This window comes from Brienomyrus brachyistius, chromosome 11 (genome assembly GCF_023856365.1).
Source record: "Brienomyrus brachyistius isolate T26 chromosome 11, BBRACH_0.4, whole genome shotgun sequence".
Classification (NCBI taxonomy): domain Eukaryota; kingdom Metazoa; phylum Chordata; class Actinopteri; order Osteoglossiformes; family Mormyridae; genus Brienomyrus; species Brienomyrus brachyistius.
In genome coordinates this window covers 2,645,881-2,662,255 of record NC_064543.1, presented here as the reverse complement: position 1 = coordinate 2,662,255, position 16,375 = coordinate 2,645,881, and the positions used below count along the sequence as shown (strand labels likewise).

The window sequence follows — 16,375 nt, the reverse complement described above, 5'->3', positions numbered from 1 at the left end:
AACTTGAACCACCATTTCTGGCACATTAGCTTATTCTCTGCCAACACGAACAAATAAGTTGTCGATAAGATTTTGCTCAAAAAAAAATTAAATAAGAAAACATTTCAGCTAGCGATACCCACAGGTGCTTTGCCAGCTCTTTTTGAAGTGGGGAGGGCAGCCTTGATCAAGAATTTTTAAGGAATTACAAGATGAAGAAAGACAAAGGACTCACCTCAAGATAAGAGAAGGCGAGATCAAAGACTTTTTCGTCTCGGACTTGATCGATTCGGCTGAAGAGCTCCTTCATAGTGAGATACATGACTCCAGGATCACTTTCATCGCCCAGCATGGTGTGAGTCTTTCCTGCTCCAGTAGCACCATAGGCAAATACTGCAGGTGTTTATGGGAGATGTACTTCAAAATACAACAAATCCCATCCTTAAATACCCCAGAGAAAGAAAGAAAAAAGCTACCCATTCATGTTCGCTAACAGCTCATCCAATTACATTTCCATTAAGGCTGCATGATACAGTAAAACCTTGAAACTTGAATGCCTCTTAACTCGACCAACTCAGGCATCGAACGGATCCGCTGAATTTTTATTTACTTGTACCTTGACCAAAATCTTGGAACTTCACCGTTTCTGTGTAAATTTGTATGGGTCAAGATGCATTCAGCTCTATCAATTCAGACCTCAACAGGCCGGTTGGGAAAAATCTAACTGCAACTCGAACAAAACAAAACAAAAACAGACCCGTTAAAACTTGTACGGATTGAGACGTGTCTCTGATGAACGAAGGCAAGCAGACCTACTGGGGGTGCTTATGCCTATGAATCGGTCTCAGTCTTGTGGTACCTCTCGACAATTAAACATATCGTTCGATATGAGACAGCCGTGTTCCTGTTTTCGGTGTGAATTGTTTTGTGCTTTATCTGTAGTACATTTAGTGATGCAGTAATAATGGTCCCTAAGAAGGTGAGCAGTGATAGCAGCAAACCAAAGAGGAAATTAGTAAGTAACTGTAGAACTTAAAAAGGAAATTATAGTGAGACTTGAAGGCGGTGCACGTGTGTCTGTTCGGAGTATGGGATTGTCATTTATTTCACGTTTATTTCTTTTGTATGTGTGGTTTTTCATGTGTGCATTAGTTTTATATTGATTTTCCATGCTTTTTTTAATTAGTTAGGAAGATAAGTTTAAATAGGCAATCACTTGGAGGTCAAGAATGGCTTAAATTCATTTATATTACTTCTTATGGGAAAATTCGACTTGGAATCTGACCAAATTGCAACTTGACCAGCCTGGAAGAAATTAAGTTTGTGTTCCAAAGTGCCATTGTATATCCTTTCAGCATAATAACAGCAATGTGCGCATGCATTTGTCAGTACTGCTTCATGTCTGTTGTCAACGTGCGACAACAACCCCAACTTATACTGGCTACAAGGTACATCCTGCTTGGGATGGTAGGCCATTTTACACATTCTGTACACACACATGCTCCCACAGAGTAAACAATTTATTCTATCAAGCTCCTATGCCACATTCTAAGTAGAAGCACATTAACTCAATTTCATCAACATAATCAGCTAAATATTAAAATAATTATGCCGCTCATCATCTGCTTCCTGGGATCAACTGACAATCAATTTACAATGAGTGTTAAATTAGTTTGTACAAAAAGCGGTAAAAATTGCACAATTATAACCCACATTAATCCCCTTTTAAGTTATCTCTAGTAATAGAAAAAATACCTAAAACACATAGCAATTTCTTAAACTGCAAGACTAATATTGAAGCATTACACTGAACAGGCAAACTACGATATACAATTTCACACAATAAAAAATTCAAAAGACTCAAATATACTCAGACTACAGGAATATCGACATTGCACACACATAAAAGAAAGACTTTCTGAAGAACCTGTAAGGACGGCAGAGGCAAAGCTACAAAAGCAAATCCCTGACTCTCTGTGTCTCCCCTGACCCTAGCAAATCACAGCCCAACCAACCTACTGACATGAATCAAGAAGTGTGCGCAAGGTACTTAAGCCTGTTGATGAGCTGCCATCCCACAGATTCCAGAGAGATGTCAGAGGCCAATTCGCACCACAAGGTCCTTTCAAATTTGGGTACAGTGTCACATTTCCAGTGGGGTCACTGCAAGAGCCCCAAACCCCTTTCCAATCCACCATTCGCCGAATCCGAAATATGCATCAAATATCAGTAAACTCAAACACTCCTTATTATTCCAAACACTTCAGATAATGAAGCATTATGTACTCCCAGAATTCTCTGTATAATAGTATTAATCATCATCCATGGACCTCTCTGGAACAAGGTTATTCAAAAGCTATCCTAAGAACATAGGGCCTTATGACAGTAGGACAAATGCACACACTAACGGTGATCCCGTTATTTCAAACATGATTAAGCCAACAAGGAGATAGATCTGACCAGCTACATCTACACTTGTTACTTATTCAAAAACTAAACTTCCTCAGCTTCCACTGCTTGTATACTATCCTGCATTGGCTGAAACTCCAGATAGCCAACATACTACATAAAAAATACATATGACATGACCTTTGACCTTACCAGTGCAGTTATATCCATTTAAGACTCCATCAAGGATTCCTTTAGTGGAGTTCTCAAAAATATTCTGCTGAGTAGAGTCTTCCCCAAAGACATTATCAAAAACAAACTTCAGATCTTTGCTGGCTTTCTTGCTGATATCCCTGTTCCGGAGCTTCTGGCCATGGAAAAATGTGACTTCCTGTTCCTTAGGGTCAAAGATGAGCATGTGGTTGTCAACGACCTGGACCACATTCTTGAAGTTGCCCTCTAGCTCACGCCGATTTGCCGGTCGCACACGGACCACCACTCGGACATGGCTGCACACGTCACTCTCAGCCATGCTGGCTTCTTCCTCCAAAACCTTTACAGCTCTGTGGTTTTCCCTATAAGAAATTAATGTTTCAGCAAAAACCAAATAAGTCAGTCCAGTATTTTCAGACCACAACTGCATTGTGAAGTACATATTGTCTCAGGTGACAGAGCAAAATGGTGCATTTTGTACTATTTATGGCATAGGCCTACTATGAATAACTAACCACCTCCATGGTGATATTTTTTGTTCCCAAATCAACTTAAACCACCCTGCATAGAAAAGGATTAGTATCCCTCTTGGATTCAAATCTTGTCACATAGACTTATCAAAACATAAACATTTCTATTATCAAAGCTTAAAAGCAGACCAATCATCATATTATTAATTCCCTTTATTTCCATCACAACACATGCAAACACGAAGTAAATGGTTTTTATATGAATAACTCAAGAATTGAAAGACAATCTTAAAAGAACATGTTCTTAACCTGACTGACCTGTTGTGCATTTAAGCTAACTTAAATATCTTTATATACACGTTAAGATCGTCATTCCTAAGGTGATCACCTGAAAGGAGCAGCGGGACAAAATTATAAATTAACAGATATCACGAGCTGCATCAGTGGGTGATTTGCAGCTTCCTAGCGCTAAGACAGTGAAATCAACGTTCAGCTTGTATTTTGTTGGGATCCGCCGGTTGACAGGAACGGTGCTTCGAATACAACAGAACATACACAGCCCAGTGAATGCTGCGGACGAGACCAGCATATATCACGGGCGTTTTTAGCTCTTTTTGTTTGCTTATGCAATACTATAGGTGCCTATTTGTACTTGATTAGTACCGTGCAATCAATGTGAAAATAATTTATCCGACGATCAAACATTTAGTTGTACATAAGGCGACGCGGAATTGACCGCGAATCGAATTCCAGCCGCAGTCAGGGATGAGCTGTCCACTTAAAGGAGCTTAGTATATTCAACATGTTTGCTGATATCGCAAGCATATGGAGGAGATGCTGCATTCAAACTCTCTGGGTGGTAAAATTATGAGAAATTAGGCACGTTAAATAAACTAGGCGACGTTAAATAAATACAAACAGGAAGCCCGTGGACAAACGTAACATGTTGCCAGAAACCTGCATTACGGCGGAAATACGCTCAGAATTAGGGGGAAAAAAACGAAAAACCTAAATTATCACGCATTTCAATAGACAATTACGTTATAAACAACAAGAGAAGCTTAGACATTGCACTCACCTAAAAACACATATATTATACTTAAAAACCAAATATGACTTTATCACTTACGAACGCCTTTAAGTCAGTCAGACAACGAGGAGAATTTCAAACACAAGCTACTTTTGGATCCCGATCGCTGATTGGACGAATGTACCCTGATGTCACAGTGACGTCCGGACTGCCGCTCCAGAGCCGGTAAATTACTGCATACAGCCCCCTTAATTTAATAAGGTGAAGAGAAAGGCGATAACAGTAGGCTAATACTATTCCGACTAACAACTTTAATTTCTAATTTTTTTATATATTTTTTTTTTCTTTTTCCACTGCTCATTGATTTGTTAAAGGTACAATTCCTCACACCCTCAGCTCGCGGGTTGAAGATGAAAACAACAATAATCAGGCACTTGCAGGGGGGCTGGAGGATAATTTAAAGTGCCGGTTTTTTGAGGTACTGGGTGGTCCTTTTCGATATTCGACGAGCACGCATAATATACCGAGGGGTACTCTACCGGGCCTGCCAAATTTACCGTGTGGGACCACCACCCCCCCCAAAAAAGCCACGCACCCTGTTCGAGTACCATCTTCTATAAATGTCTGTGCACGGCACTGGTAATAATACATGCTGTAACGTAATATATATTGCATTATGGATATAAAAAATACCGCATATTTTAACGTTGGTGCTGGACAATTGTCGCGTTCATTCAATTCCTTCTTACAGTTTCTAGACATTTCACACAAAGTGCAACAAAATTATGCTTTACGTAATACTGTAATACTAATACCGTAATACTGAGTATACACCATAACCGCTCATCCAGTGCTCGGTCACGATGAATTTAGAGAGGATGCAGAGGGCACGGGGCATTGCTCACTAAGGAGAAGATACTATAGTTTGTAAACACAGACATGTATTTTAATGCTTTCGATTATTCCGAGTATCTGGTTCACACAAACATTATTAGGCGTATAATAAATCATGACAATCATCTGAGAATATTTTGAAATGTAACGTTTTCTTGTTTTTAATGGTGAGTAGTCAAAGTTCACCTATTTCGGGCGGAACGCATTTGCTTCGGCCCTATGTTGCCTCACGGAACGTTTAAGAAGAAGTACCGATGCTTTACTCTACTGGGGCTTGTCAATACGCTGGACTGTAAGGTAAGACTGTTGAATGCGCCGAAGGCCGTGTGGACGAGTTACAACCAGTAATGTCATTCAGTGTTTATTAGAAAAGTATATTTACGTGATTCGGCATTTCTGCCTCAGCCTTCTATAAGCGTTCTGCCAATATACCTCAGTTTCAAGCTTTGTGTATCATGTTTTTCGTCTGGTTCCAGTAACAATTAATGATGAAGTCATTTTGCTGACTGTCAAACTGAAGAAATAAAAGTTTGAGTGCTGTTAGTTTGTTAGTTTAACTGTTTGTGCTTTCTTCTTTTTCCTTTTTACAATCTACTTATTGAAATCGGGAGAATTTATGAATCTGTTGGGCATCCGCTGCTAACACACAAACAAATTTCAAACAAAAAGGTTACGACCTATATAATACATATATAGTAAACATTAAACATGCAGTTACCTGACTCACATTAGTTCTCTGGGTTAAGCAATTTCTTTAAAAATATTCTTATTGTGATTCAGTTATACTGAAGATGAGTAGCCCGTGTCTGTTCTTATAGAACAAATGTTTGGATTCAGCAGGGCAGTATCCTGTGCATTGATAGCCCATTACTGGAAAAATATCGGTAAGCTACAGGTCTGGTTAGTGGCACTCCATCAAAATGCCATCACTCCTGTAGACATGAGAATGACATTCGCAGTCTATCAGTTGCAATGTTACTAAAAGACCCCTCAAATCCTGACCTCAAGTTTCCAATTATTTCCTGGGAAATCAATGAATGTGCAGTTTTCTGCTAACTACACACTGCTGATGATCTCAGTACTGTGAGAGAAGGGTAAACTAGATCAAGTGGATACGCGATTATTTAAAATGAATCTTCAGCTGCTGATACAGGACAAAAAAGAAACTGCATGTACACCAATGGTTCAAATGTTGTTTTGTACAAAAATTCCCTGAATTGATTATGTGGTAAACTTTTAATGGGAAGTGGTTTGTGCCTGTCCTGCTTGACCCTGCCTCTGGGTATTAGTAATAATACTGTCATTTCTGTGCACTGTCAGCAGAAGTTGCATGCATTTGTAAGTTATTAAAAGTTCAAGAAAGGTAGAATATGTAATTTTCAAGGACGGATTATGGTTTATTCAAGCTTGTTTATTTAGAAACTGAAACAATCTAAATTCCACCCCCACCCCAAAAAAATACTGTGGATGTGTAGTTTTCACAGATGAACAGTCCTCTGTCTGTGGTGCCATAGAGATAAATTATTAGATTACAGGAAGGTGGCATTTTCTGGCTGTTCTCTTTGGATTGGATTTTTCTTCTTCAGTCAAGATTCCTGTGAATTCATATCAAGTTCATTCTGTTTTGTTGTGTTTTCCCCAGATAGCCCAAATAAGTATCCCAGCAGTTACATCCTAAATTGTCAAGATCTCCTCTTAAGGTCATCCAAACATGTATATACAGAATGGAATGACCTTTGGGCATTGGTATGCCGTTCTGGGCATTGCCATTCAGTATATTGCCGTTCTGTATTCAATAAACCATTCTTGGTTTTTCATGATAGCTGCTGATGGAAGTAATGGTGTTGACATCCCTCAAGTTTTAAAGAATTTAGTCATATTAATTTCCTAATTCATTTCTGAGGCTATTTTCCATTGTAGGTCACTTCTAATTACCTTGTTGTGAATACATTCTTTTTCTGCTTAGTTAGAATTTTATTATGAATTTTAGTTAATGTGTTGTATTACCTGTTTGGGCACTATTTTTTTGAGTTTCACTTATGGGCAAAGTAACGGTGGTGTGATATATTCAGTGTGTCAGTAGTTCACATTAGTGAAAAGAAATTGTTATACATGCTTTAGCATCTAGTACTAGCATTAAAGTGCAGTAACTGTCAAGTGCAGCTAGTTTTAATACTGGTGGTCTGGAAAGAACCTGAAAAGGTTTTAGAATAGATGAAGTGGTTAATCAACCCTTTTGTGAGTGGCAGGATTTGAGAGAAAGTAAGCAAAAGCAGCCAAATCATATTTGGGGGGATTGCAAGGTGTGAGCCTGACTTAGTGCGTGCCAAAAACTGAGAGCATTTCAGAGAGAAAGATATCAAGAATGGTGATACAAATACCTGAGGTGGAAACCATGAACCTGAGTTGGGTGAAAACAGCACTGGTCATTTCCTCTTTGTTATGCGGACTGATAAATAGGTGCTTCTGGTTTCAGTGCATAGTAGCAAAAATTTGGAGACTGTTCTAAAGATATTTGTTTGCATGAAAGTGTTCTCATTAAAATGTTGCTCAACAAGTAGAGTACCATGCTAACAACGTGATGGTTGTAGGTTCAAATCCCAGGGAGCACACACAAATTATAACCTTTTCCTCTACTGTAAGTCACTTTGCATATAAGTTTCACATAAATATAATGTCTCTGTAACTAAAAGGTACGAAAAGACACTGTAACTCCTACTTTAGGTGCCAGGCTAGCTAAAAAGCGGTCCTTAACTTTCTTGTTAGTGATATTTAAAACCTTGTGTACAGATTTGAGTGATTCTTTATGGAAATGCCCCAATAAGTGCTGCATGTTTGAACTAAATGTTAATTTTATAGTGCAATTGCTGGAAGTTGTTGTACATTGTTACATAAAACATCCTAATAAGGTCTCGCATCTCTCTTCTTTCTCTTCTCTGCAGAGATGCTTCTCCCTGCCTTTTCACAGCAGGTTACTGCCCTGTGGAGAGCTGTTCTTTCCCTTCACAAGATCAAGCTTGCTAAGGAGCATGGGAGGGTGTGGCTGTCCCACGCCATCCCTACCACAGGGTCATATACACAACAAGATGGCACAGATGGGGGGTCCCGCTCGGCAGAGACGGCATTGCACACCCCTGTCATGTTGAAAGAGGTGCTCCGCTCCTTGGACCTCAAGCCAGGACAGGTCAGTTAGCATCCTTAGCCTCCATAACGTTGGGAATAGCAGTGAAAGCTCAATAGAATTTATCCCCTTGCAGTTTGTGAAATTTTAATTATAAAAAATTATATGCATTCGTTATTTATTTAAAAAAAAAAAATCTCTGGTCTTATTAAAATGGAGTGGTGACTCTGAGGCTAGGGATACATGATGGTAATTGGAACGTTACTGGTACAAATCCTGTGAATGCTAGGAGTGATCCTACTCTGTTGGGCCCTTGAGCAAGGCCCTCAACCTGCAGCTGCTTCGTCCTGGGTACGACAGTAACCTGCATCCCTGTAAGCAGGTCCTTCAACTTCCAGGTAAAACTTGGCTGTTGCTGGCAGAATTGGCTCTCCAGCCACAAGAAAAAAACTTCTCCCTGTTCCATTCCATTCCAACTAGTGTGGTGTCGAGGTATCACCTGCTGCACAGCTGCACTTGAGTCTCCATCCCTGAAGTGGCTTGTCGTGTGGTGGGTGTGGCAAAGTGCTATATGAGCGAGCGCTTCATACCTCTCCTCTGGTTAAACCTATTCCTGAAGCTGGTTGGACTTGTCTTAATGGACTTGGGGGTGGATTATGGCTTGTCTGTGACATTCTTGTTACAAAAGATAATTTGATCAGGAAACTGTGTTTGTTCCAGTGAATTGCATTGGCACCTAAAATTTCAGCCACTGTGGTAAATTTTCAGTTTTCCTCAGCTGTAACTTTCAAAGACAGGCCGAGCGAAGCAAGTTACTGGATGCTTTTCAGGTTTTCAAGTCTCTTCAGGTTAATCAGTTGTTTTCAGAGTGCGTGTCTTATTTTTAAAAGTGGGAAGCTTCTATCATCACGTTGTATTAAGCTTATTTATTTATGAATTACATATTTATATTCTCAAGTATTCTTTTAATAGTTTGATAGGTCAAATTTGCCCATTAAAAATTTAAATCATTCTTTATTCTTAACCTGTCTTTAAGGCTATTCAGTCATATTATGCTTTTATAATTGTTAGCCTGGATGGGGTGCCGGCCCATTTTAGGGGTCATGCACATACGCCTAAGAGAGATAGCATGACTTTTTGTCAAGGAGGGAACATTTAGATTGAGAGGGAGCACTTAAAGAACATGCCAAGGCAATCACAGAACATTCTGGACCATCATTCCACCCACCTCTCAATAAAATGTGTGCAATTTCCAAATCAAATCTTCGGTAACCACTGATAGTTTTCATGTACCCTGTTGACCATAACCTGCATCATTTTAACAAATACTTGTAAGACATGAGTAAAAATGTGAATAGTACAAATGTAACTCCATGTCCGTCCCCGTGCCTATGTCTGTATTTACTTTGCAGTCACTTCTTTGTGTGGAAATCAGAACCGGATTTACAACCAATCCTTACTGGAATTGTATATTTTGATGGGAAAATAGTTGATTTAACACTGTCATAAAAATATTTTTTCTACGGGGGTGAACTATATATAATGGTCTGTTAGTAAGGGATTGCTGGTGTGTAGCTGTGTTTTTTAATGGGTTCTCGTGAATGTGTATGGATATCTGGATATTGTGATAGAAAATGCTTTACTTTTCTCATTGGTTGGGTTCTGTTTGGAGACAGTCCAGCCAGTGCTTGGACAGAGTATGATTGGCTGAAAGTATTGTAATACTTTTAATGTGTAATTCTCCATATTTTTTACATTAAACGTTGTTGCACAGATAAGTTGAATATTATTGAGTCGTTACCCCGTGGAACAGAAGTCCCTGGAATGTGATGTCAGCAAAAACATTCCTATGGAGTAATGAAGGAACCAAGCCCTTGTGTTGGCTTCCTCAGTAAACTAAGGCATGGTGATTCTGAGGTGGAACAGAACAAGGCTGTTAAGGAACTGTGAAATAGGTGGGAAAGCCAAAGTGACAGGATTATGAAGTACTTTCAGTAAGAGGCACATGGCGTGGCACTGTCGAAGATGGCTGGGGTCCACATGAGAACAGCCACGTGCAGTTAACCTGGAAACCTGCCATTTGCTGCTGAGACATAGCGTGTGAATCACTAATTGACCACTGAGTCAAATTTACATTGAGAAGTGAAAGCAGTCAGGTGGAGTTTAAGGTCTGCAGTCATTAATTCACCGCCCACCTCCCCCCCCCCCCCATGTGAATGTGTAAATGGAAAGGGAAAAAAAAAAATGTGAGCCCTACTTTCACATTCCTCTGCTCCGTCAGCAGAACTCGCAGAGATTTACAAGTTCATTAGAAACTTAAGGCTTGTCGAGGCTTCAGACCTTCACTTTGAAATGTCTGCAGCACGGGTTTGTTGCCAAGGCTCAATTTGCAAGTGCTTTGCTAGGACAGATGGGCATGAGTCAAGGCCTTCTGTGCTGACGAGGCCTCGGCCGACGGCGGCACGATGCAGGCATGGGCAGGTGTGGAGGTGGGACCGTTCAGCTGAGGCGCCGGGGCCCCTTCAGGAAGTAACCGGCACTCTTCGGCTTGGTCAGGTGTGATGTGTAGGTGGACACCTGGTCAAGGCTGTCTTGGTGTGTAGTGGCTGAAGAAGACACCTGATGAGGTGGTGCATTGACAGCTGATTGACTCTTAAGCCTTGCACTTAGCCCTTTGCTGATTTTACACTATCTTTCCTGGGGCCAACTGTTGCGTGGGAAGCTGCCAAAAGCTTCATCAGAACTTTCCTGGTTCTTCTTGGTCAACTCATGTGTGCGTGTGCGTGTGTGTGTGGTTAATATATTGCAAGCACTTCCTTGGATTGCATATCACGACCGTCGTAGACCTGGTATTATTGTATCTGTGTTTTTGTTTAATAATCTCAATTCACAGGTCTCTATTGTAGGCTAAACTGAAGCATGCAAGTCTATGTTAGAATGAATTTATGTATAAATTTTAGTTAATTGCAAATATGGCTATTGGAATATTGCAGAAGTATAAAACTATGGTGAAGTTTACTTTTGCGCAGCTGAAAGTCAGCGCTTGTTCTCTCAGCTCTAATATGGAGTTTGACTGTTTCCTTTTTGTGTTTCTGGCTTTCTGGGTAGTTTCGTCTTCCGACACAAACTGAGACTGCTAGCTCTCATCTCGGCTGTTTTCTTTCGGCCATGATTTTTTTTTTTCATTCCAGATTTAACGTTTTCATTTATTTCCCCCGTCGCACCGCTCCGTGTGACAGCCATCATAATTTTAAATAACGTAGAATTACTCCACTTCAGTCATCTGCAAAATGTCAGCTCTGCTCATAATTTATTTAAAAACTGAGAATCCATACACGCAATTGAAGAACAAGGCCCCTGCACTCAAACAAAAAACATACTATTGGATTTGGGACTTTTTTCCCTTTGGCCCGCCCCTTCAAGTAAGAGCATCCCCAGGGCAGACATGTTAATTTAACACTCGTTGAAATTTCACTATCAATTAGGCAGTTTGCCTCTTACTACGGAAAGTGGAATTATATTTTTGATGGAAGTGATTGTTAACTTACTAGCACTTTACCATGCTCCTTCCATTAGGCTGAGTGCATAAGTGGAGCACTCTGGAAATGACGTAAGGTAGCATACCTAGGGAAGCTGTTGCTCTCGTGATATTATTGATGACTGTTGCAAACCCCAGGCTCAACATACAGGACCTGTTAGTTCCTAAAGCTGGAAAGTCTTCCATGTAAATAAATTAAGATGATAATCAAATCACCGTAGAGTCGACGAAGAACATCGTCTGTGTGTTTTGTCTAATTTACAAGGGTTTTTTAAATGTTGATTAGCAGTTTTAATCTTTATAGGATATAAAATCCTATTGTATATAATGAAAAAATAATCAAAGCAGTTCTGGAAGTTAACAGGGAACAGTCAGTAGTTCTCAGTGATGTGTACATTCATTTATCAGTATGACTGTATATTCAGAATGGGAATTATCTTTTTTTTTTTTTTTTTTTTTTTTTTTTTACTTTTTTGAAATAATGTGGTTTTAACTTGCTTTTAATGTGCCGTTACTTTGTGTGTGTGGCTACGGTGTTCAGTTAAGGATTTTTTTCTTTCTTTCATTTTTTTATAGCGGGTTCATGAGATTATGTGAGGTCCCCCTAACCTTCCAGTACGGGGTGACAGAGAGCCTGTAGCCTGTCCCATGAAGCACAAAGCAGGGATGCACCGACACACCGAGGGTATTTATGAAACCCTGGTTAAGCTACACAGGCCGTGGAAGTGCGAAGCTACAGTCCCGCTTACTGAGCATTGTGCACAACTACCGTCATAACCATCACTTTTTATGTAATGTTTATCCTGCAGTCATTTCAGCGTAACTGTTGTGTTGAATCATTCAGCTTTTTTGTAAAACCCAAGGTTACCTTCTGACGTTGAGGCATTCATAAAATTTCACTCCGCCAGAAAGTCTGCTTAGGTGCAGCCCTTTGTCTCGTGTATTGTATGCTCTCAAAAATAATAAAATAACAAGTCAGGCATAGTCTGAGTGTACCTAAAAAAGAAAAACACTACTTTTTGTGACAGTGGTTTATTTTATAGCACGCTTGAATCATCCTTTATATAATTTATTTGTGTGTATAATCCATTTTCTGTACCTTCTTGTCCTGTGTGTGTAATGGGGCTTCAGACCTCATCCCAGAAGGTATGGGGGCAAGGCAGGGAATGACCCCAGGATGGGACGCCTACTCGTCACAGGGCACTCGCGCACACACCTGTGAACGATTTGGCAACCACAGCTTACCTTGGCATGTTTTTGGACTGTGGGGTGGAAACTAGAGAGCCTAGAGGAAATGGTGACAACGGGGAGAACAAGCAAACTGCACACGCACGGAGCCAGAGTGGAGACTTGAACCCGGGTCCCAGAGGTGTGAGGCACCAGTGCTGTCCGCCACCATGCCAACCCAGTATATATGCAGAAAAAAAACTAATCGTAGAAAAAAAAAAACAATTCCTACCTGCTTTACGTCGCAGAGGCTGCATGTGTTTGAATAAGACATACATTGTAGTCATTAATACTTGCACTGGAATAAAGCTCAGGTTGTGTTGGCATTTAAAATAAGCAATTTTGTCTTTTATTACAGTGAAATGCATATTGCTGCTGTCTGAGGCTTTTGACATCTAGTTCGGATTTGACACTAAGTACTATCTTTGTGTCCCTTCCAGCTTTGCCCCACTTTCCCCTTCTTTCCCTCTTGTGTCTTTAAGTTATTTTAACTGCATTAACCTCATTAACATGGGTGGAGTTTGTGGGCGGGGGCAGGGGGGGGTGGGTAGCGCGGCCCGCCCACCAGTCGTCTGAGCGGAAATTACAGTGAATTGGCAAGACCAGCATTGTACATGTTCCTCGCTGGCACTTTGCACCTTGTCATAAGCGTTTTTTTGGTACACTGTAAGTAGACAACATAATCGGTTATATATGTATCACATGTACATCAACACACGAGGTAAGCAAGATGTAGTGTTTTTGTCCCCCAGCACAAGTATCAAACTCCATTTATGGTCATTGATCAGCACACCAGATTCAGCAATGCACGTATCTGGATTCTGTTCACCTTCATGCAAATCTGTTTTACCAGCTAGACTATTTTGTGTTTTAGGTATTGAACGCAATCATAGCTTTTGGCTAATTAGATAATGGTCCGCTTGAGGTCAGGGTGGTGTATATTAATCGTGACCAGGCGTGTAGCCAAGTAATAAAATGAGTTATCACCCCCCCTCAAAATACCCCCACCCTCCGGTTGGTGAAATCTACCAAAAAGGACGATTTAAGTTCCTGAATGTGACAACGATGGCCAGCTGCACCCAGATGGGCATACCTCCCCGCCCCCCCCCCCCCCCAAGTGTAATTAGCCATAGCAAAGTGTGAGATAAAATTTTACTATTTCATTTACTCTACACACAATGGAAATAGCAGTCATTACTATAAAAGTGTGAAATGCTTCTTGTATGAGCAGGTAGTTATATTTTAATGATGTAGTATTGAAGATTATAGTTAATAGTGAACCTTATACTTTCAATGATGTTATTCAGTTATATCTGTTTGAGAGGCCTTTGAGGTCACATAATGTTAATATCTCATTTCCATGTCAAATGTTGATTGGACACAACACCTGATTTTGAATGAATTGAGACATTTGACTTGGTTTTTGTTTTTTGTCAAAATGGAGGTAACTCAGACTGAAAGATGACTTTATCTAGCTTGGTCCTTGGCCAACGCTGGTAGCCTGAGTCTGTAGGCCCTGCCAGGGCCCTGAGGTGTTCTCTTAAAAGCTGACATTGTAGTGTGGTCTGTTCATTGAGATTGTTCTAGATGCACAGAAAGCAATGACAAATTGCAATTGGGTTTGTTATCTTTTTGTGGCGTTTATTATGACTTTTACACAGGAACAGGGGGATGAAGACAGTAACAGTTCATAAATATGCATGCATACTGGAGTCAGCAAAAATAAAGACGCAAATACAATGGCCAATAAGTATGGGGGAAGCTTACAGTAAGACTGGGAAGACTGATACAGGTAGTAGTTACGTAAATAAAAGTCTTTCATGACAGAGTGCTCTATGCAAAAAAATGACAAAGGTCATAAAAATCTCCTTGTGATCCTCACTGGGGTTCTGATGGTTAGAAGATGAATGAATATATTCAAGACCATTAAGCAGATATTAGAGAGTTGAGGAGACAGGACATGCTCCACAAACATCCTGTATGGGTCTTCAAACCTGGACTTAAGTTTCCGAATCCAGGCCGTGTTTTCAGTTCTCCCAGGTAGTCAGTTTAATTAATTCCTGATTCTGATTGGTCAGAGGCTTCACACCTGGCTCACAGGTAAAGGAAGGCTGGGAAACCAGCAGTGTTTTGAACAGTCCTATATGGCGTCATGCTGGGCCTGGTTTTTCAGTGACTGGGTGAGATTCAACCAGAATTTATTCTAGTTGGGTATATCTTCTGAAGAACCGTCATTCTTGCACAGATTCAAGTGTAGGCGGCCAGCAAGGGCATTTTATATACTATACTGGGTGTGCCATGGGGGAGGGGCCTTTGGCACTCTGCATACCTGCATTGCAGGCAAAATATGATGATGCAGCAAAGTAACCCAAATCTTTGAGATCCTAGAATGATCAGTTATCATATGGAGATTTCCACTGCTGTCCAAATGCGAGCCGTACCCACACTAACATGGCCCTGCCAAAAGCATGACTAAACGGAGCAGGTTGCATCACTATCATCGGATTGCTGAAAATGCATGGAGATACCGGTGATCTGCGCTGATATGTGTGGATTATCTGAAAGAGAAAAGGACTTATTCTATGCATCATTTATTATTAATAGTATCGCACACTGTCATTCCCGATAACTCGGAACTTGAAAATTTCCAACCTCCCTCTTATAAAAGTACTATAGAACAGCTAAATGGAATAGGTTCGTAAAACAGTTTTTGGCAAGCGAATGCTAATTCTGTAAGCATTAAATGCTAACATAACACGGCAATTCTGACAAACATGCCAGCCAAAATTAGCACATAGTTAATCATGATGAACAGTAAACAATGTGAACGGTAAATAAGAATCTCTTCGGAGTTGCGTAACTGTCACTCTCCAACCCCAGCTACGCCTTTACCAAGCTGACCCTTCTGCAGTAGTGAAACGAAGTGAGCTGAAATTGTGCTGTGGTGACTCTCCTATTGCAGTGCAGGTCGGGTATGGCTTGTGTTCATACCCTGAGGACCAGAACACATTTTTAACTTGTGCCCCAGTAGTACATTTATTGTACTTGAATGGGCCACCCCTGAACATTTATGCCCTTTACAGAATACTTCTAGTTATACTGGCTGAACTGACACTTAGATTGGTTCAACTAAGCCTGGTAAAATGGGAACCTTGTAGTCTATTTAGCTTTCCTAAGGAGTGTGGGTTTAACTATACCAGAAAAGCTGACGAGCTTAGTCTTTAATTTTGTAATTATGGACTTGAAGACCGCTGGATGGCTATGTTGTACAATGGTCAAACAGATTCTAGGGCAATTGTCGTTCCGTTTAAATTTGGAGATCATCGAATGGATCTTTTTGTAGCAGTCTGGGGTGGGAGCAGGACATTGCTCATAAAAAAAAAAAAACAGAAAATTGATTCGTGGCAGGATGTTCATCCGAAATTCTGCCCTGAAGTGACACTTCAGATTGCTCCATTTTTCAATAGCTAATTGTATTTCATTTAGCAGTGTTAGAGTTTTCTTTAACAGTTTTT

The 16,375-nt window shown here is 40.4% G+C and overlaps 2 protein-coding genes across 5 annotated transcripts in view; one reads left to right on the top strand and one right to left on the bottom strand.

The window, feature by feature from the left end:
* Nucleotides 1-16,375, bottom strand: part of kif18a (kinesin family member 18A) — a 314,001-nt gene that overhangs the window by 24,759 nt on the left and 272,867 nt on the right. Inside the window, exons 1-4 of one of the 4 annotated variants that reach the window (XM_049030244.1) lie at nucleotides 4,129-4,285; nucleotides 3,369-3,438; nucleotides 2,581-2,942; nucleotides 215-372 (exon numbers count right to left, since the gene is read on the bottom strand). In XM_049030244.1, the coding sequence (XP_048886201.1) occupies nucleotides 215-372; nucleotides 2,581-2,942; nucleotides 3,369-3,379 (531 nt within the window). In that variant the 5' untranslated portion in view covers nucleotides 3,380-3,438; nucleotides 4,129-4,285. Of the gene's footprint in view, nucleotides 1-214; nucleotides 374-2,580; nucleotides 2,943-3,368; nucleotides 3,439-4,128; nucleotides 4,307-16,375 lie in introns of those variants that run through there. The other 3 variants (XM_049030246.1, XM_049030245.1, XM_049030247.1) reach the window with 3 other exon arrangements.
* Nucleotides 5,276-16,375, top strand: part of mettl15 (methyltransferase like 15) — a 75,553-nt gene continuing 64,453 nt past the window's right edge. The window contains exons 1-2 of the mRNA XM_049030267.1: nucleotides 5,276-5,318; nucleotides 7,917-8,158. Of these exons, the coding sequence (XP_048886224.1) occupies nucleotides 5,285-5,318; nucleotides 7,917-8,158 (276 nt within the window). The 5' untranslated portion in view covers nucleotides 5,276-5,284. The remainder of the gene's footprint in view (nucleotides 5,319-7,916; nucleotides 8,159-16,375) is intronic.